Here is a 26,616-nt window from a genome sequence, read left to right as displayed (position 1 = left end):
GCGCATCACTGCAAAAAGATAATGTTGAAGCACTTGCAACAATATTCAGCCTGAAGCGTTGAGTCAAGATCTATTGTAGCCTCCTCCAGAGGCCCCCAGCATCACAGATGCCTGTTTTCAGTCAAATTCAATTCACTCCACGTGATATCATTGACTGAAGGCAAAGGATACTGCAAAAGTTGTGGGCCCTGATAATATGCCTGGAGTAGTACTGGAGATATGTGGTCTAGAATTTGCACTGCCCTTACCAAGCTCTTCCAGTATAGCTACAACAAAAGGTAACTGTACAGCAATACAGACAATTGCCCAGATATTTCTTGAACACACAAAGCAGGTCAAATCTAATCTAACCAATAACCCTCCCACCCAATTAGTCTACTCTAGATCAGCAGTAAATTGCTGGAAGGAGCAGCACTGGTTTACAAATAACCCGATTGGATGCTGCCAAGGCCACTCAGCTCCAAGCCTCATTACAGCCTTGGTTCAATCATCGACAAAAGACCTGAACTCCATCACGGAAGTGATAGTGACTGCCCTTGATACAAAGGCCACTTTTAATTGAATACAGCATCAAGAAGCCTTTGCAAAAGTACAGCTGTTACTCTGTTGGTGAGTGAATTGCATCCACACTGTTGATGTCACTCTGCATTGCAAATCAGACGTCAACCAAATAGCATGTTGTATCATCTAGATCATCAATGTCTTTCCCTTCGTTATAAAGCACTGCATTCCAGGCATTTTCCTGCAACTCCAACTGAGGATTGAAAATTGTCAGGAACCCAAGTCAGAGTCAACAGTCCTGTTTTCTTTTTTGGTTGGGGTGTGGGTCAGGCAAAACGGTGTCAGTTGGCAGGGTTGATGGTGGTGATGGGTGCAGAGAGGAGGGGTAATTCATTGTAAGCAGCTGTCAAAATAAGCCAAGCAAAAATGTCAGGTTAATGCACACGTTTGTTTATTGTTGTGCCAAAATGAAACAGTGACAGTACATAATAACCAACAGGACTGTGCCAAAGAATCCAAATAAAACAAATTAGCAGCAATAAGAACCTTCACTGTTTTAGGATGTGTTCAAATGAAACAAAATTGTTGGCACATCCAAGTGTCAAGAGTAAAAAACAGCAACATTACACAGTTGCAATTGTAATTCAACTTAAAAGGACACTTGTCTGATCCTAATGAGACAAAGGCATGCATATTGTGCAAGTCTGTTAAAATCTTGTTCTTGCCTGGCAATTGAAATTGTAAGCAGTTGATTTCTGTTCATCTTTTAAACCAAAGAACACAAACATCTAGAAGGACAAGATACAAGGGAACACCATCAAATGGAAGTTTCCCTCCAAACCATTTATCATTGTGGCTTGGAAATATATTACCATTTCCTCAGTGTTCCTATGTTAAAACCCAAAACCGCATCTCTAATGGTATTGTGGGTCGACGTACACAAAAAAGGCTGTATTGGTACAAGGAGGCAGTTCACTACCACCTTCTCAAGGGCAGCTGGGGCTGGGCAATAAATACTGGGTCAGTCAGGACACCCACTTCCATGAATGATTCATCAAGTACAAAATCCAAAGATTTCTGCAGTAGCCTTCCTCTTGACTGACAGTTAACCTCTATGAAACAACACATAATTAGACTCCATGTCTGCACACAGCTTTGCAAATAGATGTGCTAAAGAGGGCAAGGTTAATGCAGCTCACAACTGAGGTGACCAGGCACGACACATCACCTAATTCCAAGCCAGTTGCTCCCTGTGAATCCGGCAGAATCCAAATAGCAGACAAAGCAATTCTCTGCAACAAAGCACACAGAGCTGGCTTGCATCCCGTTTAACTGAAGCCCCATCATTCAGAATTCAACCAGACAGTCATAGGGAATATTTATTTCTTCCATGTAGAATATTCTCTGTGCATGTTCATGTTCAAGATGTAGGAGTCAAACTGAATCAATGTCTTCAAGAAAGTCAAACAAAAGCCAATGAGTGGCTATCAAACCCCTTACATCAACCTGAATAGCAAAGGTGGGTGTGGATTCCAGGAGCTGAGTCTTTAATCAGCTGCTATCATCTTAATTCTCCACTTCATGGGACTGTTTGAGAGATTTACACCAGAAAGCCTTTGTTTGTTCCTCCCAAAAACATTTTCAACCACTTTGATTACAGTGGGTAACAGCAAAGTTCCTGCAATTATGTGAGGCTATGCAATCTGATTGTTCATCTCAATAGGTCCTCTTTGAGCATGTTCAGAGATGCTCACAGCCCTCAAGGCTACTGCTGAGAAAGCTCCTCTTTCTGGCATTGCAAAAATGATTTTGATTTCCCAGCATAATCCCCATGATTGGTCTCAAAGTTGCTTTAAAATTCTTTTGCTCCAGGTTTTCACTGGTCAGCATTTACCAGCAAATGAGGCATATTAGAATTCCTTTGGATCTCAGCTTCCTTGAGTTTGAGGCTTTGAGTGTTACACTATCATAGCTACTGACATGTTTCCTGCTTTCTTCTCAGTTCCAGAGGTGGCAGACTGCTCACTCCACCAGAGGGGTGAGAAGGGTTACTAAAAAAAATGTTTGCGGTGTGAACAATAATGACAGCAGTGGCTCCCTGGATGAGCTGGCGTCGTCCAATCTAGCACTAAAAACATGAAGACCAGGAAGTTCTGGGTCCAATTTCTGATACATTTTTGAACAGGTATCCTCAACTGTCAGTAGTGCTATCTTTCTTATTGACACTAGGGTCCCCAGGTTAGGAAGAGGATCACAGTCCAGCGTACAACAGCAGATTGTTTGAGAATGATATGGAAGGCAGTGCAATCAAACATTACATAATCCCTGTTCAAGGATCACACACATTATGCCTGCACCGAAAGAATTGCTACTAGCAAGTGTCTTCAGCAGAGGGAGAGAAAACTTACAAGTGTGTGTGTGTTGCAGCTGCTGTTTGTGGCTGCTCCTTCCAGGACATCTGCTGTCAAGGACCGCAATAATTGTCTGCCTTGCAACACCCTCACACATCCAGTAGAGCTCACTGGCAACCACTCTGATATCCAACTACACTGAGGTCAACTCCTCTTTCTACTCTCTTCTACCCTCAAGAAGATACTGCTTCAATTTTTCTGTTCTGATCATATGGCTGTGATGTTGACATTTTCTTTCCCAGATATTACTTTTAAGAGCTCTTCTTTGCTGCTGCATTTTCAAGAACCTCTTTATGAGTATGAGTATTACGGTTTGTTTACATATTTTTTTACATACATCTTAGCATCCGTATTTCAAAAGGTCTCCATTGTGTTTCACTGATCTCAAAGTTTTGTCCACGTTTGAGGTGTAACGGTAAAAATGGATAAAATGTAGCATCACATTTTTATCCTTTGATCTGAGCTTGCATTTTCTTATTAACTTATCCCTCAGCCATAATTCATTCTGAAGATATCACCATCCTTCTAACTTCTGTATCACATCTGCCAGCCTCTGTGATCGTTTGCCTTAAACAGAGAAACCTATGCATTTTCGATTGGGACACTATCTATTTTAACCTTCACGCCAGTTTCTTCTAATGGATTCCTTCTACCATTGCTTCTGCTTTTGTTGCTCACACTAAATAATCTTTCGAAACTTTTGGGTTTTATCCAATCAATGATTTTTTGTAGTGCCTTTTTCAATTCTGCAAGTAATGCTGTGATGTCAGCTTACGATAAATTTGTTCTGTTCTTACCTTTAGTTTTTGCCACTGGAAATAAATGTAAGTTACTGTATATTTTCTCTGTTCACATTTGCTCTTTTTAGATATGAAATATAATTTCCTACTAAAGCCATTCTAGATTATAACCAAATAGTCCCACTTTATTCAAGTTGCACAGTCTACAGTTATGTTATACCATTTGTTGTAAAACTTTTTTAACTTTCAGTAACATTTTCTCGGTCAGGTCCCAGCTCTCATTCCACTTGTTTTTGTCTGGGCTTGTGTACGTCACCATATTTTCTGTGTATTGCAACACCGACTTCAGAAACCTGTGAATGGAAATGCACCAGTGTTTAAAATGGCAGGGTTTAAAAAAGAATAGTTTAATGGGAATATAGAGTCAGTGATTCATTAAGACAGGCAGTAAATCCACTCAGTATTAGAGAAACCTTAGGATAAACTAGGACTTTTGCTTTGCAGAATGTATAAGTTTTAAATGATCATGCTCTTTTCAATGTGCAGAAACAGAGGTATCTAAAAGAGCAGTTACCTAGAGCTCTAACAGCAGCAGCATAGCTAGTTAAGGTCATAAAAATAAACCAAACAATCTGGATCATACAACACAACAAAAGTAATAAGTTTGTGTATATAGCCTCATTATTTCACATAAGTATTATCCAACAAAATTTGACACTGAAACGTAGAGAGAGGAGGCCACGTAACAATAAGCTGTTCTAAAGAGGTGGGTTTTAATGAACAGGTTTAAAAAAAAAAGAGAGGGAATCAGATGCATAGACATAGTCAGGGAGTTACTGAGTTTAGGGCCCATGCAGATGAAGGCATTGCCATGATTGATAAATCTCCTCAAGCTACAGATTAGTAAAGGAAACATCTTCTAGCTTATGAGCCTGAAGAGAGCTCTCCCTGCTGGGATCTTCCCAACCCATTAAAAGACTACAGCAAACTTTTCCTCACTCTGGTTACAAGACTGTCAATATTTTAGGATTTATAAAAACTAAACAGTGCCAATCATTTCATCTTACTTTGCTATATCAGTTTCATAGATTGATGTAATGCAAGGAACCATCAAGTCAGTTAAATGAGATTCGATGCTTTCTACAAATCCACCTCCCTATACCTCTTAGAAAACCAACACCTCCCAGACCTCCCTTTAACGATTCTGACCGGACATCTCTTTTAAAGAGACAGTCCGAAATGATGGACTAAAAGGCTTCATTCTGTGTGGCATCAATTTAATATCCTGCGATTTGAATCTTGATAGAGACATATTTGCCAAAGCTTTCCCTTTTGCACTTACCAGATCAAATCCAATAGCATTAAAGTTCAAAACTGATCACAATGACTTAGCAGAGAGGAAAGAAAATGTGCTGACTGACTGCCAAGTCAACTCTGATTGACCAAGACATTGCATTGGACAAAGCAATGGATATTGTAAACCAGTGGGTAATTCAAAAAAGGCACAATGCATTCCTTATGTTTGCATAGAATAGGTTCCAAAGGATGATGTGACATACATGTTGCTGCAACATCAGGTTCATAGTTCCTTGAAAGTAGAGTCGCAGGTAGACAGGATAGTGAAGGAGGCGTTTGGTATGCTTTCCTTTATTGGTCAGAGTACTGAGTACAGGAGTTGGGAGGTCATGTTGTGGCTGTACAGGACATTGATTAGGCCACTGTTGGAATATTGCGTGCAATTCTGGTCTCCTTTCTATCGGAAAGATGTTGTGAAACTTGAAAGAGTTCAGAAAAGATTTACAAGGATGTTGCCAGGGTTGGAGGATTTGAGCTATAGGGGGAGGCTAAACAGGCTGGGGTGGTTTTCCCTGGAGCATCAGAGGCCGAGGGGTGACCTTATAGAGGTTTATAAAATCATGAGGGGCGTGGATGTGATAAATAGACAAAGGTTTAGGGTGAGAGGGGAAAGATATAAAGGAGAACTTTTTCACGTAGAGGGTGGCACATGTATGGAATGAGCTGCCAGAGGAAGTGGTAGAGGCTGGTATAATTGCAACATTTAAAAGGCATCTGGATGAGAAGATGAATAGGAAGGGTTTGGAAGGATATGAGCCAGGCGCTGGCAGGTGGGACTAGATTGGTTTGAGATATCTGGTCAACATGAATGAGTTGGACTGAAGGGTCTATTTCTATGCTGTACATCTCTATGACGCTACGTCTCTCTGTTTAGCAATATCTTGGAATCTGTTACAGTGGGAGCTCCATCTCCAAGTTTAAAGAGAAAACCCATCATTATTCTCTTGGGTTCATTCAAATGATATAAACCACAAGAGTAGGGATAGGCCAAATGGGTTCCAAACTTAATCTACCATTCAATATGACAGCCACTTACTTCAGTTTCATTTTCTCAAATGTCCCTAGCTGCCTTGAATCCTTTACAGTACAAAAATCAACTATTCTTCACTTGTGAATACACTCAATTGAGCATCCATGATCTTGTGAATTAGTTAATTCCAATGTGGCCTGCCCAGTAATGCCAATAAGAACAAATGCAAAACCAACATATTTAAGCAAATGTTTGCTGCAATTCTGTAGTCGTTAGACACAAAAGTGATGGGACAAACAAATATTTCAATGGACTCATTTTATGCAGTTCTTGGGTTTCCTAACGATAACTGTTTGTTACTTGAGTCTTAAGTAGCAACATTACAGAATCATTATCAGGCTGTAACCACCTTTATGATAAAAGCCGAGAAGTGCTTAAACGATCGGTTTTAAAATTTTCTTTTATTTATGTGAGGAATGTGGGTGTTGGCTGAACCAGTGCTTTTTGCCTATCCCTAGTTGCCCTTGAGAAGGTGGTGATGAACTGCCTTCTTCAACCTCTACAGTCCAAGGGGCAGCAGGGTAGCTCACAGCACCAGAGACCTGGTTTGATTCCAGCCTTATGGGGTTTGCACATTGTCCATTTGTCCGCACAGGTTTCCCACGGGTGTTCAAATTTCCTCCCACAGTCCAATGACACGCAGGTTAGGGGATTAGTTATGCTAAATTTCCCCATAGTGTGCAGGCTAAGTGAATTAACTATGGTAAGTGTGGGATTAGGTGGGACGACGACTTGATGGGCCAAATGGCCTCTATCTGCACTGTTGGGGCCTCTATAATACTTTGTACTGTCAGTACACCCACAATGCCGCTGGGGAGAGAGCTCCAGGATTTTGACCCAATGATTCTGAAGGAATGGTGATATTTTTCCAAGTCAGAATGAAAAATGGTTTGGAGGAGAATTGGGAGTTAGTATCTGCTGCCCTTCTCCTTACAGATAATAGTGACCGTGGGTTTGGCAGGTTCTGTGAAAGGATCTTTGGTGAATCTTTGCAGCACAACTTGCAGATAGCACACACTGCTGCTACTGATCATTCGTGGTGAGGGAATGGATGTTTGTGGATGTGGTGCCATTCAATTGGGCTGCTTTGTCCTGGACGGTTCAAGTTGCTGGAGTTGCACTCATCTGGCAAGTGGGGAGTATTCCATTTCTCCTTATCTGTACCTTGCAGATGATAGACAGGCTTTGGGGAGTCAGGAGGTGAGTTACTTGCTGAAGTATTTCTAATTTCTAACTTGTTCTTAGAGATTTATATGGTTTGGCCAGTTCAGGTTCTGGTCAATGGTAACCCTAGGATGCTGATAGTGGGGGATTCAGAATGTCAAGAGGCGGTGATTTACATTGTCTCTTATTGGAGATGGTCATTGCCTGGCATTTGTGGCATAATTGTTACTTGCCACTTTTCAGCCTAAGACTGGATATTATCAAGGTCTTGCTGCATTTGAACATGGCCTGCTTCAGTAACTGAGCACTCATGAACGGTGCTGAACATTGATATATCAGCGAGCATCCCCACTTCTGATCTTATGATGGAGGGAAGGTCACTGATGACGCACCTGAAAACGGCTGGGCCAAGGACACTATCCTGAGGAGCTCTTGCAGATACACCCTGGAGTTGAGATGACTGATTTTCAACAACCATCATCCCTTGTGCCACGTATGATGCCAACCAGCAGAAAGCTTTACCCGATTCTCATGGATTTCAGATTTGCTAGAGCTCCTCGATGTCACACTCTTGAATGCAGCTTTGATGGCAAGACCTAATGTTCTCACCTCACTTCTGGAATCCAACTCACGTGTCCTTATTTGAACAAAGCTGTAATGAGGTCAGGAGCTGAATGGTCTTGGCAGAACACAACTAGGCATTAGTGATCAGGTTATCGCTGAGCAGGTGCTCCTTGATAGCACTCTCCATCACATTATTAAGAGAGAGTAGATAGATGGGACAGAAATTGGGGTGTTGGATTTGTCCTGGTTTGTGTGTACAGGACATACCGGAGACATTTTCCACTTTGCTGGGCAGATATCAATGCTGTAGCTGCGGTGGATAGCTAGTTTGGCTAGGGGTGCAGCAAATTCTGTACCTCAAATCTTCATCACTATTGCCAGAATGTTGTCACAGCCAAGAGCCTTTGCAGTACTTATTGCCTCCAAACCTTTCTTGATATTACATTCAGTGAATCAAATTGGTTGACGACTGGCATCTGTGATGCTGGGGACTTCTGGAGGAGGCAGAGAAGGATCATCCTCCTTGCACTATTGGATGAAGATTGTTGCAAATGCTTCAACCTTTTCTTTTGCACTAATGTGCTGGCTCCCCCATCACTAGGGATATTGGTGGAGCCTCATCCTCCACTAAGTTGTTTAATTGCCTCCCACCATTCACCACGGGATGCGGCAGGTCTACAACACTTTGTTCTGATCCGTTGGTTATGGAATCGCTTAGCTCTATCAGTAATGTACCATATTAATGATGAGACCAGAGCTACATTTTTACATTCACTATTGCGTTTTGTAATGGCCTAACTTGTGACATTTCCTGGTAAGTTGCAGTACTTACTTCAAGTAGCAGTGATATTCAGATGAAGCCTCATCCTTCATTGTCTGTGCATTGAGCAGTTCCACCGTTACAAGTAGAGTTAGCAGACTGAAAATATGGTGCAAGTACTGGATACTGTAAAAGAAAATGATACCAAATCCTGACAGTGAGCAAATCCATTTGAAATGTTAGCATAATCACTACACATAAGTTATCAAAATACTCAGAGTTGCACAAGGAATGAGGAAGTACAATCGAATAAAAGCAAAATATTGTGGATGGTAGAAATCCAAAATAAAAACAGGTGCTGGAGAAACTCAGCAGGTTTGGCAGCGCCTTTAGAGAAAGTAGCCTACTCTTTCACCTGCCTAGTTAGAACTACCCGTCAATTTGATTTAATAAATGAAAACAGAGCTTTTGATGCTTTCAGTGCCATGCTTAAATTTGTCATACTGGATAACTTGGATCTTTTGAGGAAAAACCCGTAAGAAATAAAAGAAAGTGTTGCTGAACAAAGAGACCTTAGATTGCAGATTCATAGCTCCTTGAAAGTAGAGTCACAGGTAGATAGGATAGTGAAGAAAGCGTTTGGTATGCTTTCTTTTATTGGTCAGAGTATTCAGCATAGGAGTTGGGAGGTCACGTTGCGATGGTATAGGACAGTGTTTAGGCCACTTTTGGAATACTGCATGCAATTCTAATCTCCTCCCTATCGAAAAGATGTTGTGAAACTTGAAAGGGTTCAGAAAAGGTTTACAAGGATGTTGCCAGGGTTGGAGGATTTGAGCTATAGGGAGAGGTTGAACAGGCTGGTGCTGTTTTCCCTGGAGTATCAGAGGCTGACGGGTGACCCTATATAGATTTATAAAATCATGAAGAGCATAGATAGGATAAATAGACAAAGTCTTTTCCCTGGGGTGAAGGAGTTGAGAACTAGATGGCATAGGTTTAGGGTGAGAGGGGAAGATATAAAAGAGACCCAAAGGGTAGCTTTTTCACACAGTGGGTGATGCGTGCCAGAGGAAGTAGTGGAGGCTGGTACAACCACAACATTTAAAAGGCATCCAGATGGGTGTATGAATAGGAAGGGTTTAAGAGGGATATGGCTGGGTGCTGGCAAGTGGGACCAAGTTAGATTGGGATATCTGGTCGGCATGGAAGAGTTGGACTGAAGGGTCTGTTTCCATTCCGTACATCTCAAGAACTCTAAATAAAATTGTGCACGAACAAGTACGACTCTCGCACACATAGGTGTGCAAATCTCTGGTACCATTCCTGGTCATGGCAAGTTGGATCTTGCATTGTTAACAAGTTTTGTTGTTGTGAAACAAACAGCAACAAGAAAAAGCAAAAGAATTAAAAAATGTGTTTGGATGCTATAATATGGGAACTAGTGTAGATGCCTGTAAACTAACTCATTTTTACACATATACAGAGAAACCTCGATTATCTGCCATTCAATTATCTGAATTTTGGATTATCCAAACAAAATCGCAAGGTCCCGATGCTTAGCTAAACGGTGTTATCCAGCATTTGATTATCTGAACAAAATACTGCCCACCTGTGTCGTTTGAAAAATAGAGGTTCCTCCGTAGATGCATGTTCACATACAATTCGCACATGCATTGACAACACATATCTAAGGATTGGTTGTAAAGGGTGGGGGGCAGTGGGTAGAGTTGGTGAGTAAAAGGCAAGAACACAGCCGTCAACCATCTCCTGCAAGTGAAAGTTAAATAATGTGATAACCTCTACAAAGCCGATTGGGAAATCAATAATTAATCTCCCTGTGAAGCTCGCTGAGTAAGAGTTCCTTGGTTTAAATAAAATTGGACCTCGGAGGTCCTTGTGGTCCAGTAGTAGTCTCCCTATCCCTTGACTGGGAGGCCCAGGTTCAGGTCCCACCTGCTCCATAGGTGTGCAGTAACATCTCTGAACAGGTCGATTGGAAAAAGAGATTACATAAACATTTTTTAAAAATTCTACAGCAGACCCAGAGCAGTGCTCCAGATCATGGGAAAGTCGAGGTTCAAATCCAACCTGTACCGAGAGGTGTGTTATATTATGTTTGAACAGGTTGATGAAAAGAATTATTTAGGTATGTGGGGTGTTGCTGCATTTTAGGGTCCTCTTATGGTACAATGGTACTGTCCTTGCCCCTGGAGCAGGAGGCCAAGGTTTATGTCCCACCTGTTCCACAGGTGTGTAATAACATCACTCAAAACAGGTTGGTTAGAAAAACAGGTTAGCTAAAAGAAAAAAATTAATAAATAAAAAAAGCAGACCCAGAGATAGGTCAGCAGAATTGTCTGTTCAGGCTGGGACTAGCCTATGCACATCACAAATAGTAGCTCTACTTTGGTGTTCAACAGTAAATAATCCTTTCCAATAGGGCTCCCTCAGGTTTACACAATGGTTAGTTATTTTTGCTGTGATCGCAAAATACTATCCTATACCCAGTTGCTTAAATATTAGCTATCCCGTTTTTGCTGATTTAAGATGGTCCTTCCCTGCCCTGAGCACAATTATCAATGTCTTCACCTTAAAAATAAAAATGCTTAAAGTCCCTTTGTATCATGGATAGATCTGTGTAGTGGTACTGTTAATAAGGTCATTAACTAGACTTGTGTTTTCTGAAACTAACTGGGAAATAAGCAGAAACATAGAAAAACACAAGATTTCCATTCAGCTCATTGTGGCCATGACAGACAAGGTCTCAACATGTAAACCAACAGCTACAGTGAAAAACAGATAAAGAGGAGGAAACTGAAGAGGATAATAGAGTGACAGAAAGGAGCAAATGATTTACATAGAGTCATACAGCACAGAAACAAAGCTTTTGGTCCAACCAGTAATCCCAAACTAAACTAGTCCCAACGGCATTTACGATAAAGTTGACACATCCAGTGGAGATATAACCTTTGTGGAATTTATGACCACATTCTGTAAAGGCAAGAGGGAAAGAGATACATGTGATTTTTTTTCTTGTATAGCTCCAACATATTCCAGAAACGACGACGATGACGACGACAACAACAACAACATCAGGGGAGCTCAAATCACTTCAAAATATAGAAGAAACCTTGCATCGAAACCTCACCTGCCCAGCATTCGAAGATAATTCTGCCTTTGTCGTGAGCGCAGGGATTTGCTCAGCCACTGTTGGTGGCGAGACACAACACCATGCATAATCTGTTGTGAAACTGTCAGGCACTGCGAGGCAATTTTCCTCAACAATGACACCACTTCCAAAACAACACGTGGGCAATACAAAGTGCAGATGCGGTTGGTCAGCAGTTTAGCTACCAGATGAAGCTGCCTGCAATGAGAAGAAGTATCCTCAGTTAATTCTGCAGCACTGTAGACATTTCTCACATCTATTGTCAAGAGTATGAGAACATTCATTTATACAGCCTCTTTTGTAATAAAATGTCCCAAAATACTTCATAGAAGTGTTATCAAATAAAGATGGACTTGGAACGTGAGGTGGCATCATGACAGTCAACTGCAAGCTTGGTCAAAGAGATTTTCGGGAGTGCCTTGGAAGGCTAAAAGAAAACAGACATGATTAGGGATGAAGTTCTAGAGATTTAGGGCCCAGGCAACTAATAGCACTAATGTTGAAGAAATTAAAATCAGAAATGTGGAAAGCCCCAGGATTGGAGGCATTTAAATGATTTCAAAGGAGCAGTCTAGAAGATGTTATCAAATTAGCAATGTGTAAAGCCATGCAGAAACTGGAAAACGAGGGGGAGAATTTTAGCTGTTGAAGCTGGAGGTAAAATCAAAATGTGAAATGTCAAAGTTTGATAGATGTTATTGGGCGAGGAAATTAAGAGGTTTGAAATGGAAGTCACTATATTTCCATAGGACCATCGTTAGAAAGTAATGATTGGTTGGTTTATTCTGAGGGTGACCACGTCTCAGGTGCGGGGCAAGACAGAGAATACAGAACCTTCATGGTGATCTCAGCCAATACAAGAATTGAAACTGTGCTGATTGTATCACCACTGTGCAAACCTACTGTACAGCCAACTAAGCTAAACCGATCCTCAATAAACAGGCACAGAATTAATTGCTTTAAGCAGCTGAATGGCTACTCCTGTTTGCCTCGTGTTTCCATCATGCTCATTACAGTTCCAGGACATCTCATGCTCATGCAGTGACCAACCTCATGTGAAAAAACATGCATCAATGCACTATAGCAAAGAACAAATCTGAGTAAAATATTCAGTCAAAACAATTCCTGAAATATAACACTCACTCCTCCGCCAATAAGTAGTGTAAGGGATCAAGGTCTTCATCATAAACCATCTGCAATCTGTTTATTAGAGCAGAAACAAGTCCTTCCATCAGGCCTTGGTGAACAGTTTGGGTTGTAGGACCTGAATAATCAGACCTGTGAGGTGGTGGCACAAAGCAACCATTTTAAACAGCAACAACATTTCTTCATCACTTGTTAATCAATGAGCTTTCCCGTTATGAATTTAATGATGCATTAGCGCCCACTAATAATTTAATAATTAGTACATTTATCTTGTGAATAACTGATGTTTACTCCCTTAACATAATCAAGTTGCTGCATTATTAATTTAATGTAGAAATCAATACGTTTCCCCAGCTGTCCACGTGCATGGAAGAGGAACATGAATTGCACCCTTCTCTTGATAACACATTTCCCTATTTCCACTTTAGCTTTCTTTCCGAATTTCATAAGGGTAGTGACCTGTACTCAGCTATGATTCCACCAGCAAAGGCATTACCCAGCTTCCTCATATTAGACTTCTCCACCTCCTGCTGCTGCCTGGCTTGCTGAATTTTTCCAGCCTCCTGCCAGCTTCCTCAAATGACAGCTGAGACAGTCAGATGTCAGCAGAATGCTGTGGCAGGTATCGCTCTGATCGAACCTCCATCAACTTGCCGGTTCCAGCATGACGATTACAAATAGTTACATTCGACCATACAGCATAGAAACAGACCCTTTGGTTCATCTCATCCATGTTGACCAACTTTCCCAAATTTGTTTTTGATACATATCCCTTTAAACCTTTCCTATTCATGTACCTATTCAAATGTCATTTAAGTGTTGTAACTGAACTTGCATCTACCACTTCCTCTAGCAGTTCATTTCATATACAAATCATACTCTGAAAAAGTTGCCCCTCAGGTCCCTTTTAAACCTTTCTACTCTCAGCCATCAAAAACACCAAAGTGATAATGACCAGACCAGAACTCTGCTCCATTGCTTTACAACTGTAATAATGGACTTTACCATCTGAAAGATGGAAAGTTTGTTTTAAAAAGCTTGAAAGTCAATTGTAAAGAAATCAAAGTGGAATGAGGTTAGCTAACTCAGCACTGCGTAGAACTCAACCCTGGAATTGCCAAAGGTGGAAAAAAAATGCCATTTAGAAAAACATTATATGGACAATGTGCAATTTATAGCCAAGTACGGATACCAGTTAACATACACACCATAGCAGAGGTTACCAGATTGCATTAAGCAGAAGCAGGAAAGTTTTGGATGCCTTGTTCCTCCTAAGCAATAGCTACTGGATCCAACCGTAGCATCCAGAACACCAGCCATACACCATCAGGTACCTCATTATAAACTTTTTATACTCCAGCTACTCAATATTTTTACCAGTCAGGCTGGCAAGGTAGGCTTTAATAGCATTACTGATGGAAAGTCTTCCTACCCAGGTCTATCCAATGCTTGTTCAAGTGTGGGTCTTGGCATCTCACCCCATTTCTGGAGGCTTTCCAGGCAGCATCGAAGCTGGAAAAGAAATCACGGATTGATTGGGCAAATTGATAGTGTAACAATAGATTCTTGCACTTTTTGATGGGCTAAATTGACGCAGTTGAATCAGAAAGCAGAATATTTTGCTCGAAATGAGCAAACAAGCAACTTGCCCTCCTGCCAGGCTGGCAGCTTTGTTGCTAAGCCTTACCAAACAGACTCAGACATATGTTACCATTTCAACTCTGACAAATGCAACATCACAGGATATAACCAAGGCCAACACACTACTTCTTAAAAGCAGATAATATCCCTAAAAAAAAACCCAGTGATATTAAAAAAAAATCACCACAAAGATATTCTGAAGTTTTTTTAATGCAAATAAAGTATTTTACAAGTACAGTCCCTATATTACAACAATTATATAACTCAGACGCCTGCCCCACACTGTCTCACATAGATGATTATAGCTCTAATTTAGAATTTTAAAAAACCCTATCATTGTCTTGTTTGTAGCAATCTGTTGGAGGCAGGCAAATGCAATTTACATCATTACAAATGTTAAGTATCAAGAAAGTGAGTCCAACCTTTCAGAGAAAAAAAAGACAATACCTTATATTTATTTATTTAAGGCACTTCAGAGCCAATGTCGGGCTAGTTAGTACTGTTGGTTAAATTGTGGTGCAAAAGTGGTAACAAAGTGGGCTTAGTCCCTGTACTGGCTGAGATAGCTGTTGGGTCCTGCCTCCACAACCAACCCCACAGCAAAATTACAGCCTCAAGATTACTCAACCCTCAGGCATAATACATGAAGAGTGAAAGAGAACACACTGAAGTGTAGTCACTGCTGTAATGTCAGAAATGCAACAACAAATTTGTTCACAACAAGCTCCTTGAAAAAGCAAAGTTGTCATGACCAGATAATCTGTTTCAGTAATTTTGATTCAGGGAGAATTATGCACTTCTTGAGTGAGCCAGCAATGCCTCTTTGGGCCTAATGGCATCCTCTGATGTTATACTATTTAATGATCCTATGAATAGTTCTGCCTCGTTACTATTCCTGTAAATGCTGCCGGTCACTGCATTTGGTTGGGTGAACAGAAAGAGTACAGAATCTTTTCCTAGGTTTGAGCAAGTGCTGTAAACTAGAAATTCTGTCATTAGGCAATTTTCAACAAATTAAACCAAAAATTGCATAGAGTACTCCCAAATTTAGTTGGCTAGACAGCTGGTTTGTGATGCTCACAGGGCTCAATTCCACCACCTGTTAAGGTTACCATGAATGACTCTCCTTCTCAACCTTTCACCTTGCCTGAAGCATGGTGACTGACAAATTAAACCACCACCAGTTAGTTATTCCTCTCCAGTGGGAGACCAGCCCTTTGCTTTGGTAAGACAATGACGACTTTACCTTTTACACTCCCAATGCTTCGTGCAGGTAGATCAGTATATCATAATTCTGCCAAGTGATAGACAACCTTCATTGGGCCTTTGCACTAAAGACAGGAAAAGACATTCAAAGCTCCAGAGCAATTTAATGTGACAGGTACCTGCTGTTTAAGCTTTCCAACTGGATGGAACCGAGAGCAATAGGAGTGTGTAGAACACATGATTGTTTTCAGACACTCGCTTTCCTGGATATACAAAAGGCATTCATTAGAAGATGAACACATCCAAAAAAAAACAAAATGTTTGTAAATAAGTAGAAGAAATATCTTGTTACCATAGAAATCCCATTTGCCCCTCTATGGCAATGATTTAGCAAAACGACAGCAAGTGCTACCAAGTGGCTAGCCATTTCTCTAGGAAACAACTTCAAATCTATTTCACCGTGACTTAGGTGATCCCGGAGCCGAGGACCCTCCTGGTGGTTTAGCAGGTCCCAGAGAATCTCCTGCAGAACAGACACGACAAAACTTTGTGAATTTACTCAACCAGCTATTCAAAAACAGGATGCTATCCTTGTGATCTCACAGTATCCCTCTCCAATGCTCCCAGATTCCCTGGGCCTTGAAAACTCACTCCTCAGCTTCACCTGATGAAGGGACAGCACTCTGAAAGCTTGTGATCTCAAATAAACCTGTTGGACTATAAACGGGTGTCGTTTGACTTCTGACCTTGCCCACCCCAGTCCAATACTGGCACCTCCACAACATTTCCTCATTCAGGTAACCTGCCAAAGGCAGTATTTGACTAGTAAACCTGGTCAGCTTTGGTCCAAAAATGGTTAAAAGAGTTAAAAAGGAGAGAGTGACTGCTCTTGAAATTAAGGATTATATCAAGGAGCCCCAGTAAAACTGACATGAATGAGAATCAGGGGAGAACACTCTGCAGGCTGGAGTCACGTCTAGCATAAAGGAAGATGATTGTAGTTGTTGGAGGTACATCAACCCAGTCTGTTCAACCATTCCTCATAAAACAACCAGACCATTCCCACCAGTAAACCTTCTCTGAGCTGCTTCTAATGCATTTACACCCTTCCTTAAGTAAGGGGACCAATTCTTTATGAAGTATGCCAAATGTAGTATTACAACTGAAGCACAATCTCAATACTTTTGTATCCGATTTCTCTCAAATGCCCAACGCTGAGATAAACAGATTTATAATCAGTAAGCAAAACAAGGGTTATGGGGAAAGGCAGGAAAGTGAAGTTGAGGATGATCAGATCAGTCACGATCTCACCGAATGCCAGAGCAGACTCAATGGGCTGAATGGCCTACTGTACTCCTATGTCATGTGGAACAACAATAAACAAAAGAAGTGACACATATCTTATATCAATGACTAATGTCTGGCAATGTCCATTTTTCCCCAATTCAATTCAACAAAATCAGATTATTTGATGGGTTTTGAGCTCAGTACCTCATAGATGATATGCATAACCATCGCACTAGGAGAGGGTTCAACAGGGCAGTGCCAGGTCGGATCAGAGATCTATCCAATTGTGCCTTAAAAATATTCAATGACCTAACCTTCACTGCAGTTTGAGGGGAAGAATTCCACAGAATAACAATTCTCTGAAAGAATACATTTCTGCTTATCTTCATATTAAGTGGGAGATGCCTTATTTTTAAACTGAAACTAGAGAATAACTCTCAATTTGGCTATAATCCAGGTTTCCCTTTTTTTTATTAACTTGTATTCATTACACCTATGCTAGCAGGTCTTCTTTGAATATGTTTCAACAGCATGCTTCCTGTGACCATGATGGTCACTCCAGATGGCTTGAGCATTACAATAAAATTCTCCATAACCCTGCACACTCAGCCATGTCATCTCCCAGGAGATGCAATCGATATTCTTTTATCCGCTAACAGATTTTCTCTGGGGTTGCTTACCAGTAAATCAAGAATGATAGGCTCATTTGCAATATTCAGCTGATCACGTCTAGTCCCTTCAAAAGCAGTTGCTATGGCAAACAGATCTGATCAAGGCCATTGCAGCAACTTACAAATTGCTGATGGCATTCAGAAGGCAACCACAGCTGCTAATTCCTGCTTGAAGTATTAAAAGGTGCAAAGACAGATGTGGGGCCAATAGAAACATATACATTCACAAATCATTGAAGGTGACAGGGAAGATAGAGAAAGTGGTTAAACTGCTTTCAAGGATCCTAGGCTTCACAAATAAGGGCATAAAATATAAAACAAATTAATTTATGATAATTTTTTTATAAAGCACTGGTTTGGACTCCTTTTGGAACATTTTGCTAATCCTGGAGTCGATAATTTAGAAAGGGTGTTGAGAAGATTTACAAGTATGACTCCAGGGATGAAGAACTTTAGTTTACCTTAAACAAATTGCAGAAATGGGTCAATTTTTCTGAGAAAAGAGATTATGATCCTAGCTGATGGTAACGCTGGATAAATCGGATCCCCGAGTGAGAACTAGCTTTAAAGACTATAATTTTTTTTCCCCTCCATTTAACATGGTGGACAGTCACTGAACAATTTCACAAAAGACTGCTTGGGTTATTTGCTCTACATCATTACAAACGAGATGAAATCTACAGAAAATCCGACACTTCATGCTCTGATCTGTTTATTTCCTTTTGGGTAAGTACAACCAGTGAATAATGAGTTCTAGATTTCTTATTGTGCATGTCACTGCCATGAGAACTTCAACTGAAAAGGACATACCATTATGGGATTGCCCAATGCTGTCGGAAGGTGGTTTATAACACCGTTGTCTAGATATTTTGCCAGTATCTATCAGAAAAAGAAATTTGCTGTGATTCGTGATTTCACAAAAAGAAATAAAGTACAAATGTTATGACATTATCTGTGGCTTTCACAGATGGTCTGTGAACAATTTGAATTTACATACAGGGACATACACAATTGCCATATTCACATGCCATCCCATAACTCTGCAATATAGGAGAAAAATTATTAGGGATCCTACATTTTTGTACAAATGCAATTGTAAACTGACTTTTTACATAATTTCACTGCTTATGTTGAGTCAAATTCAAATAACCTGAAACTCTGGTTTTGGTGAAGCTGTCATTAATGGGCAGATTAGGAAATCCAATAGAAGGATGTTTGTGACAAGCTGAAGTTCCAGACTGATAACTCTGGAATAACAAAACTTCCATATGCTTGTTATTTGACAGCATCAACCATGTGCTGTGGAGTTAAGCCACTCGGGAGACTCATCTTGGGGAAGCCTGCAACACTGGCTGCAAAATGTCCTCATTCATGTTCTGAGTAAGTATGCAATTTTTAATATGGATGGAATTGAACTGTTCATACCTTTTTTTGTTACAAAGATTGCCCTTTAAATGTTTAAAAATTTAATGTGAGATTGTGGAAAGTGAAGCAAGGAACCTGCCACTTTCATGGTCTGTGCCAACATGGATGGCATTAAAGTTGCCACTTCCTTTGATATGGAAGTCCCAAGAAATCATGTTGCTTGGTGAATGTCAAAATACTATGAGGCTAATAAAACTGCCTGGATCACTTACAGCATTTTTAAGGCATGGATCAGGACACAGGACATAATTTATCAAAAGATTTTCACTCTGATGACCCTGAAGCAGGTAAGCTTCATTTTCTAATCATTACAAATGTCAAACTTACCTCATCAAATGTTGTGTACAGTGTTGTAGACTGTGGAAAAGCAACACAAAGATTATCTAAGTATAAACAAAAAAAAAGTGAATTTTCTGCTTGAAAGCATTTTTGGCACTGTCCCTGCCATGCAGCAATTAAAACCAGTTTCACTGGAGCATCCACATTTTGAATTCCCTTTCTTTCACCCACTTCTACTGCTTTGGCTGCCCCATAGAAGGGCCAGTGACTGGCCCTAGCCATGCGGCACTTTAAATGTATCATAAGTGCATTCCCTGTTTTTCTTTCCAGAGACTGCTGTGGTATACTTTTTACAAATACAACACTGGGGGAAGAATACCAACTCAGACATAAGTATGAATTCGCCAATTACAGAATTCTGCTATCAACTTTCAAATCCTTCATAGAAGGTTGATGTATTTTTTGTGTTTCATAAAAGGCTTGTGTATTTTCTGTGTTAACCAATTCATATTGTGTGGTTTGTGCTTTGACTGTCATCTACTAAACTCAAGAAACTGAAGCAACCATATAGGTTTGGTTGTCGATAATGCCATTAAAAACTGATTCAATTAGCTGCAGTTACAAGGACTAGAGAATAGAGATTTAAGGTTCTGGGCAAGAATTGTAAAGGGATGTGAAGAAATCAGAGATGTACTGCATGGAAACAGACACTTCGGTCCAACCAGTCCATGCTGACTAGATATCCCAATCCAATCTAGTTCCACCTGCCAGCACCCGGCCCATATCCCTCCAACCCCTTCCTATTCATATATCCACCCAAATGCCTCTTAAATGTTGCAATTGTACCAGCCTCCACCACTTCCTCTGGCAGCTCATTCCATACATGTACCATCCTCTGCGTGAAAACGTTGCCCCTTAGGTCTCTTTTATATCTTTCCTCTCTCACCCTAAACCTACACCCTCTAGTTCTGCACTCCCCCAACCCAGGGAAAAGACTTTGTCTATTTACCCTATCCATGCCTCTCATGATTTTATAAACCTCTATAATGTCACCCCTCAGCCTCAGACGCTCCAGGGAAAATAGCCCCAGCCTGTTCAGCCTCTTCCTACAGCTCAAATCCTCCAACCCTGGCAAAATCATTGTGAATCTTTTCTGAACCCTTTCAAGTTTCACAACACCTTTCTGATAGGAAGGAGACCAGAACTGCACAAAATATTCCAATAGTGACCTAACCAATGTTCTATACAGCTGCAACATGACCTCCCAACTCCTCAATACTCTGACCAATAAAGGAAAGCATACCAAACACCTTCTTCACCATCCTATCTACCTGCGACTCCACTTTCAAGGAGCTATGAACCTGCACTCCAAGGTCTTATTGTTCAGCAACACTCCCTAGGACCTTACCATTAAGTGTATAGGTCCTGCTAAGATTTGCTTTCCCAAAATGCAGCACGTCGCATTTATCTGAATTAAACTCCATCTGCCACTTCTCAACCCATTGGCCCATCTGGTCCAGATCCTGTTGTAATCTGAGGTAACCCTCTCCGCTGTCCGCTACCTCCAATTTTGGTGTCATCTGCAAACTTACTAACTATATCTCTTATGCTCGCATCCAAATTATTTATGTAAATGACAAAAAGTAGAGGACCCAGCACAAATCCTTGTCGCACTCCACTGGTCACAGGCCTCCAGTCTGAAAAACAACCCTCCACCACCACCCTCTGTCTTCTACCTTTGAGCCCGTTCTGTATCCAAATGGCTGGTTCTCCCTGTATTCCAAGAGATCTAACCTTGCTAACCAGTCTCCCATGGGGAACCTTGTCGAACACCTTACTGAAGTCCATATAGATCACATCTACTGCTCTGCCCTCATAAATCTTCTTTGTTACTTCATCAAAAATCTCAATCAAGTTTGTGAGACATGATTTCCCACGCACAAAGCCATGTTGACTATTCCTAATCAGTCCTTGCCTTTCCAGATACATGTACATCCTGTCCCTCAGGATTTCCTCCAACAACTTGCCCACCACCGAGTTCAGGCTCACTGGTCTATAGATCCCTGGCTTGTCCTTACCGCCCTTCTTAAACAGTGGCACCATGTTTGCCAATCTCTAGTCTTCCGGCACCTCATCTGTGACTATTGATGATACAAATATCTCAGCAAGAGGCCCAGCAATCACTTCTCTAGCTTCCCAGAGTTCTCGGGTACACCTGATCAGGTCCTGGGGATTTATCCACCTTTACCCATTTCATGACATTCAGCACTTCCTCCTCTGTAATCTGGATATTTTGCAAGCTGTCACCATCTATTTCCCTACAGTCTATAGCTTCCATATCCTTTTCCATAGTAAATACTGATGCAAAATACTCATTTAGTAACTCCCCCATTTTCTGCGGCTCCACACAAAGGCCGCCTTGCTGATCTTTGAGGGGACCTATTCTCTCCCTAGTTACCCTTTTGTCCTTAATGTATTTGTAAAAACCTTTTGGATTTTCCTTAATTCTATTTGTCAAAGCTATCTTATGTCCCCTTTTTGCCCTTCTGATTTCCATCTTAAGTATACTCCTACTTCCTTTATACTCTACTCCAAGGATTCACTCGATCTATCCTGTCTATACCTGACATATGCTTCATTCTTTTTCTTAACCAAACCCTCAATTTCTTTAGTCATCCAGCCTTCCCTATACCTACCAGCCTTTCCTTTCACCCTGACACTTTCGCTACAGCCATGTAGTAATGACACAGAACTCTTTGCCTATAGAGCTGGTGGAAATACAGACAATGAATAGTTACAACATGAAATAAGTACTGAAGGGAAATAAACTTAGAAGGGTAAGGTGATAGAGTGAGGGTGAATGAGACCTATAGGATTGCTGCCAGTGTGGACTCAATGGCCCCCTGCGTTGTTATATCTGAATGCCTATGAGATGAAGAGTCCACCCTGTATAGAACTATAGATGGGATCTGTCCCTTCTCCTCACCGAAACACTGAACATAGGGACTAAATATTGTGATCAGTCTGCACAGTTGATCTGCAGATTTAGGTCTCAGTTTATTTGCTTGTGTGGAGAGGAAATGACAATGAAATAGACAAGTTTGGGAACAGAAAACAAGCTGAATCACTTCTGCCATCTGGTATATTCAAAGTACATGACAACCTCTCCTACTGCTGAAGTAAAAGGAGCAGAATATCAGATAGTATAAAACATGATACTGTTGGCTTTGAATAGCCCTCCATGTCCAGCATTTTCTAAGTAAGTCAGAGATTTGTATTGTTGCACTGCCATAGTTTTTGACAGTTTAACTGGTGTTCAAGGCTCAAGAGTGCAGGGAATTATCAAGAGTTCACTGGGTTTAAAAAAAAACTAAGGGATAAGGTAAATCAGGAATCTATGATTAGGTGATGTGGTTTGACGTGTGGAGTTTGAAGCTCGCAGAAGGGGATTGAGGTCAGCAAAGAGTTTTGAAATCAAGGGAGAGAAATTGTGTCAAAATAGGAGATAGCGTAGTGATTCTCGATCACAGGAAGTGCGTGTCCCATCACCAGTACTCTTGCTCTTCCAACTGTGGACTTGTGTTTTTAAGATTTACTACAAAACATAAACAAAGTGAACTTCATATAATCTAGCCCTGATTTCAATACCTTCGTGTCCACAGTGCTAAAAGTAACAACACATGAGGTGGCAGAGGTTCAGAGACTCCTTTTTCTCATGCTAGGCAAAGAGACACGCTCGCAAAACAAGAAAAAATTTCAGGAAATCTCAAATAACATTGCAATCAATAGATTAGTCTTGAAATTCTCTCATTGGGTAAGGCAAAGTTTACGTCTGAGGGTGAGCAGATTATCCCTCAGGCAGAAGCATACTTACCTCCGCGGTCAGCAGCCTATTGGGACAGTTATTAACAATGGTAAAAAATTTGCGGAGGCCCATCTCCAGTTGAGGTAGAAGCAGTATTGTACAGTCTGCATACCTGTGGAAGTAAGATTCACATGCACTTGAAAGAAGTTTCAGCAGCACAACATCCTAACACTAAAACAATGCTGAACATTAATGTGTGTAAAGTCAGGTACGTACTTCTGTTGTTCATTCTGAGCTGATTTTCAACAGATCTAAATCTCTGTTTCTATGGTGTGTATTCATTGCAGATTTTAAATTTTAAACATAAAAAGTTAAATTAGGAACAAAAATTGTTTAAAACATGGAAAAGGAATTAAAGTCATAAAAGGTACAAAAGGAAGCTGTTCAGCCCATCAATTCCGTGTCAACTCCCTCCACAGCAATCCAGTCAGTCTCTTTCCCCCGGCCCCCAATCAAAAATAAACTCCTTGTGCCAGAGTTCACGATTGCAATGCAATAGTGCAAAGCCCTTTAAACTAAAAATTCTCACTGCTGAGGCGAGATGCTTTTAGAGGTCTATCATCACCTCCATAATCACTAAGCACAAGTCCCGGTGTTTTGCTATTGTTTGCCAAAGGGCTTAAACTCAGGGTTTTTTTTGCAAAGAGAAGGTACACAAATCCAACCAAAGAACTTCTGCCTATTTATTTACCCATTCAAATTTCCTCTGTATTGTTTTTATTTACATTGTTTATTTGTATAAGTAATTGTAATTGAAAAAAATTAATTATAAAATGAACTGAATTAGACACTGCCTATGTATCTTTTGTAGGGTTGCACAACAATATAAGAAGTGGACCTGGTATAAGGCCACAGAATCCACTGAACATGCTCAATCAGTCCAGAAGATGCCCAGTTAAACTTCAATAAATCTCGATTTAACCTCTTGACCAGCATATCCAGTGGTCCCTCTAGAATCCAGAAATCTAATCGATTCCAGTCTTGAATATATTCATCAACTGAACTGCAAGGACCCTCTTGGATAGTGAATTCCCAAGACTTATAACTCCTTGGATTTTGATTGTTTAACGTAAAACCAAAACACCATCATCAATGGTTTTCAACGACAGGATGTCCCAGGTGATTTATAGCCAAAGTCAGAAGTCACACAACACCAGGCTATAGTTTAACAGGTTTATTTAAAACCACAAGCTTTCAGAGCACTGCTCCTTTGTCATGTCGACACTCCACCTAAGACAGCAGTAGAGACCTTATCGTAATCTCTCATTCCTGACAGTGCAGCATCCTCTAACAAATGAGCATTTTTTCCAAAACTTCCTGGATCACAGTCTTCAGTTTCAAGCAATGCCACAATAAGTCAACTTTCTTTTTATCCTACCGCTGATCTTTGTAAGCTGCAAGTGCATCTTTCCAATAAGGCTGCATGATTTCCACTACAAAATCAGATTGCTCAATAATATCCTCCGCTGCAGCAATAGCCTCTTCATTAATATCTGTTTTAAAAAAATACAAAACATTAAATGCTTGATTGGTAAATTTTATTTATTATTTGTTTTCCACAACTTGAATAATGCTGAAGAGAAGTATGTTACTGAGATCTTTAGTCTTTAACTCATCAGGATGGATGCAAGAATGCTACATTTCAAACAAAGTAAATTATACTACAAAAAAAATTATACTTTTTTTTTGTTTCTTTCATATAAACAGCTCCACCACAGTCTGACTTACCAACAAGGTAGTATCCTTTTCTTCTGTAGTGTGCTAATTGATGGGCAAGTCAGAGTCTGATTAGCTGAGGTGTTCCATGGAGAAAGCAATAGGACAACAGACTCTCTTTTCTTCTGTAGTATAAATTGTTGTTTGAAATGTAGCATTCTTGCAATTGTCCTGAGTGCATGATGGAACGTTTGGGTCTATTTCTCATTCACTTTCTCTTTGTATTCATTCCCTTCCCGAAGGTACTGACTGCACCATGGTGGTTTACACCCGATCTCCTTTGGCACTGTCACCACATGGCCATCCTTCCAATGTGCAGTCACAATAATAAACAGAAACCCTAGTCAGTTTAACCCAGGAGAACCAATTCTTCTGAGGTTTTTTAAAGGGGTCACTTTGACTGTGGGAGTGGGGGATGTGTGCATACATTGGGTGGGGTATGGTATGGAATGGAATGATGTCCAATGGCCATTCTGTCTCCCCTCTCAAAATCTGATGCATGGAGGCAGGAAATCAATGAAAATACTTTGTAGTGGAGCTGGGAGTTTTGCAGCTCAGAAGTTCCTTCCTTTAACCAGCTGAGACAGTATGAGTGCTCCAACTAATTTAGAGATAAATTTCACACGGCTCACCAGGGAAGACAGCAAGTTCCTTCAGCTGTGTCAATTTGAAATAAGGTCGATGGAGGAGTGAGAGATTTCTGCATGCCAAGACATCCTTCAATTTCTGCCCTAATCCAGCTGTTAGTAACAGCAGCATAGAGGTGTACCTAGACATAATTAAATAACAACAAAACAAGGATTGATCATGTGTTCTAAAAGATTGAATAATCTGCTTTAAATGAAACACTGGACTAATAAAAACTGAAAATACCAGGAATAGGACTTAATTTGAAAGCTGTGCATTTTTGCAGACCTCAGGAATTGCAATTCTCTTTTCATTACCTTGCATATGTTTCATACACAAGCAGCAGCTCAAAATCTGCCCCACTTTATATTCAAATCATTGTCCGATCGGGTTGAAACTGGAATCTCTAGTTATACAAATACCAAGAATGCACTATAGCCTCCAATGCTGAAAACTAAATTACAGTCATTTAATTATGTTTTTTTCTTGACCAAATGGGCTAGCACCCTCAGCAACTGACCACTTTAAAGTCCTCATTGGACTTGATTAAGTTACCAAAAGGATCGATGATGGCAGAGCATAGACGTTGTTTACTTAGATTTTAGTAAAGCCTTCAATATGGTTCCGCATTGAAGAATAGTTAATAAAGTTAGGTCACATCGGATTTAAAGTGAGTTGGCCAACTGGATACATGATTGGCTTAACAGCAGGAGACAGAGTGGTGGAGGATTGCTTTACAGACTTGAGGCCTGTCATCAGTAGTGTTCCACAGGGTTCAGTTCGGAGTCCTCTTTTGTTTGTCATTCATATAAAATGATTATATTAAGAATATAGAAGTCATGGTTACTAAGTTTGCTAATGACACCAAAATTGGTGGCATAGTAGACAGTGAAGATTTTCTCAGATTACAAAAGGATCTTCATCAAAATGAAAAATGGCAGATGGAGTTCAATCTGGATAAATGTCAAGTATTGTATTTTAGTATAACCAACAAGGGTAGGGGCTTATACAATTAATGGTATGGCTTTGGGTAGCATTGTAGAATAGAGGGGCAT

The 26,616-nt window shown here is 40.5% G+C and overlaps 1 protein-coding gene across 1 annotated transcript in view; it reads right to left on the bottom strand.

Annotated features, from left to right (window-relative positions):
* Positions 1-935: 935 nt before the first annotated feature.
* Positions 936-26,616, bottom strand: part of LOC140482774 (endoplasmic reticulum membrane-associated RNA degradation protein-like) — a 35,679-nt gene continuing 9,998 nt past the window's right edge. Inside the window, exons 6-17 of the mRNA XM_072580381.1 lie at positions 25,567-25,703; positions 24,597-24,711; positions 23,228-23,330; positions 19,402-19,431; positions 18,460-18,528; positions 16,044-16,214; positions 15,871-15,954; positions 14,277-14,356; positions 12,842-12,976; positions 11,678-11,896; positions 8,599-8,712; positions 936-4,005 (exon numbers count right to left, since the gene is read on the bottom strand). Of these exons, the coding sequence (XP_072436482.1) occupies positions 3,867-4,005; positions 8,599-8,712; positions 11,678-11,896; positions 12,842-12,976; positions 14,277-14,356; positions 15,871-15,954; positions 16,044-16,214; positions 18,460-18,528; positions 19,402-19,431; positions 23,228-23,330; positions 24,597-24,711; positions 25,567-25,703 (1,396 nt within the window). The 3' untranslated portion in view covers positions 936-3,866. The remainder of the gene's footprint in view (positions 4,006-8,598; positions 8,713-11,677; positions 11,897-12,841; positions 12,977-14,276; positions 14,357-15,870; positions 15,955-16,043; positions 16,215-18,459; positions 18,529-19,401; positions 19,432-23,227; positions 23,331-24,596; positions 24,712-25,566; positions 25,704-26,616) is intronic.

Source organism: Chiloscyllium punctatum, chromosome 11 (genome assembly GCF_047496795.1).
Source record: "Chiloscyllium punctatum isolate Juve2018m chromosome 11, sChiPun1.3, whole genome shotgun sequence".
Lineage (NCBI taxonomy): Eukaryota > Metazoa > Chordata > Chondrichthyes > Orectolobiformes > Hemiscylliidae > Chiloscyllium > Chiloscyllium punctatum.
The sequence above is the reverse complement of the archived record's forward strand: the minus strand, read 5'-3'. Positions and strand labels throughout refer to the sequence as shown.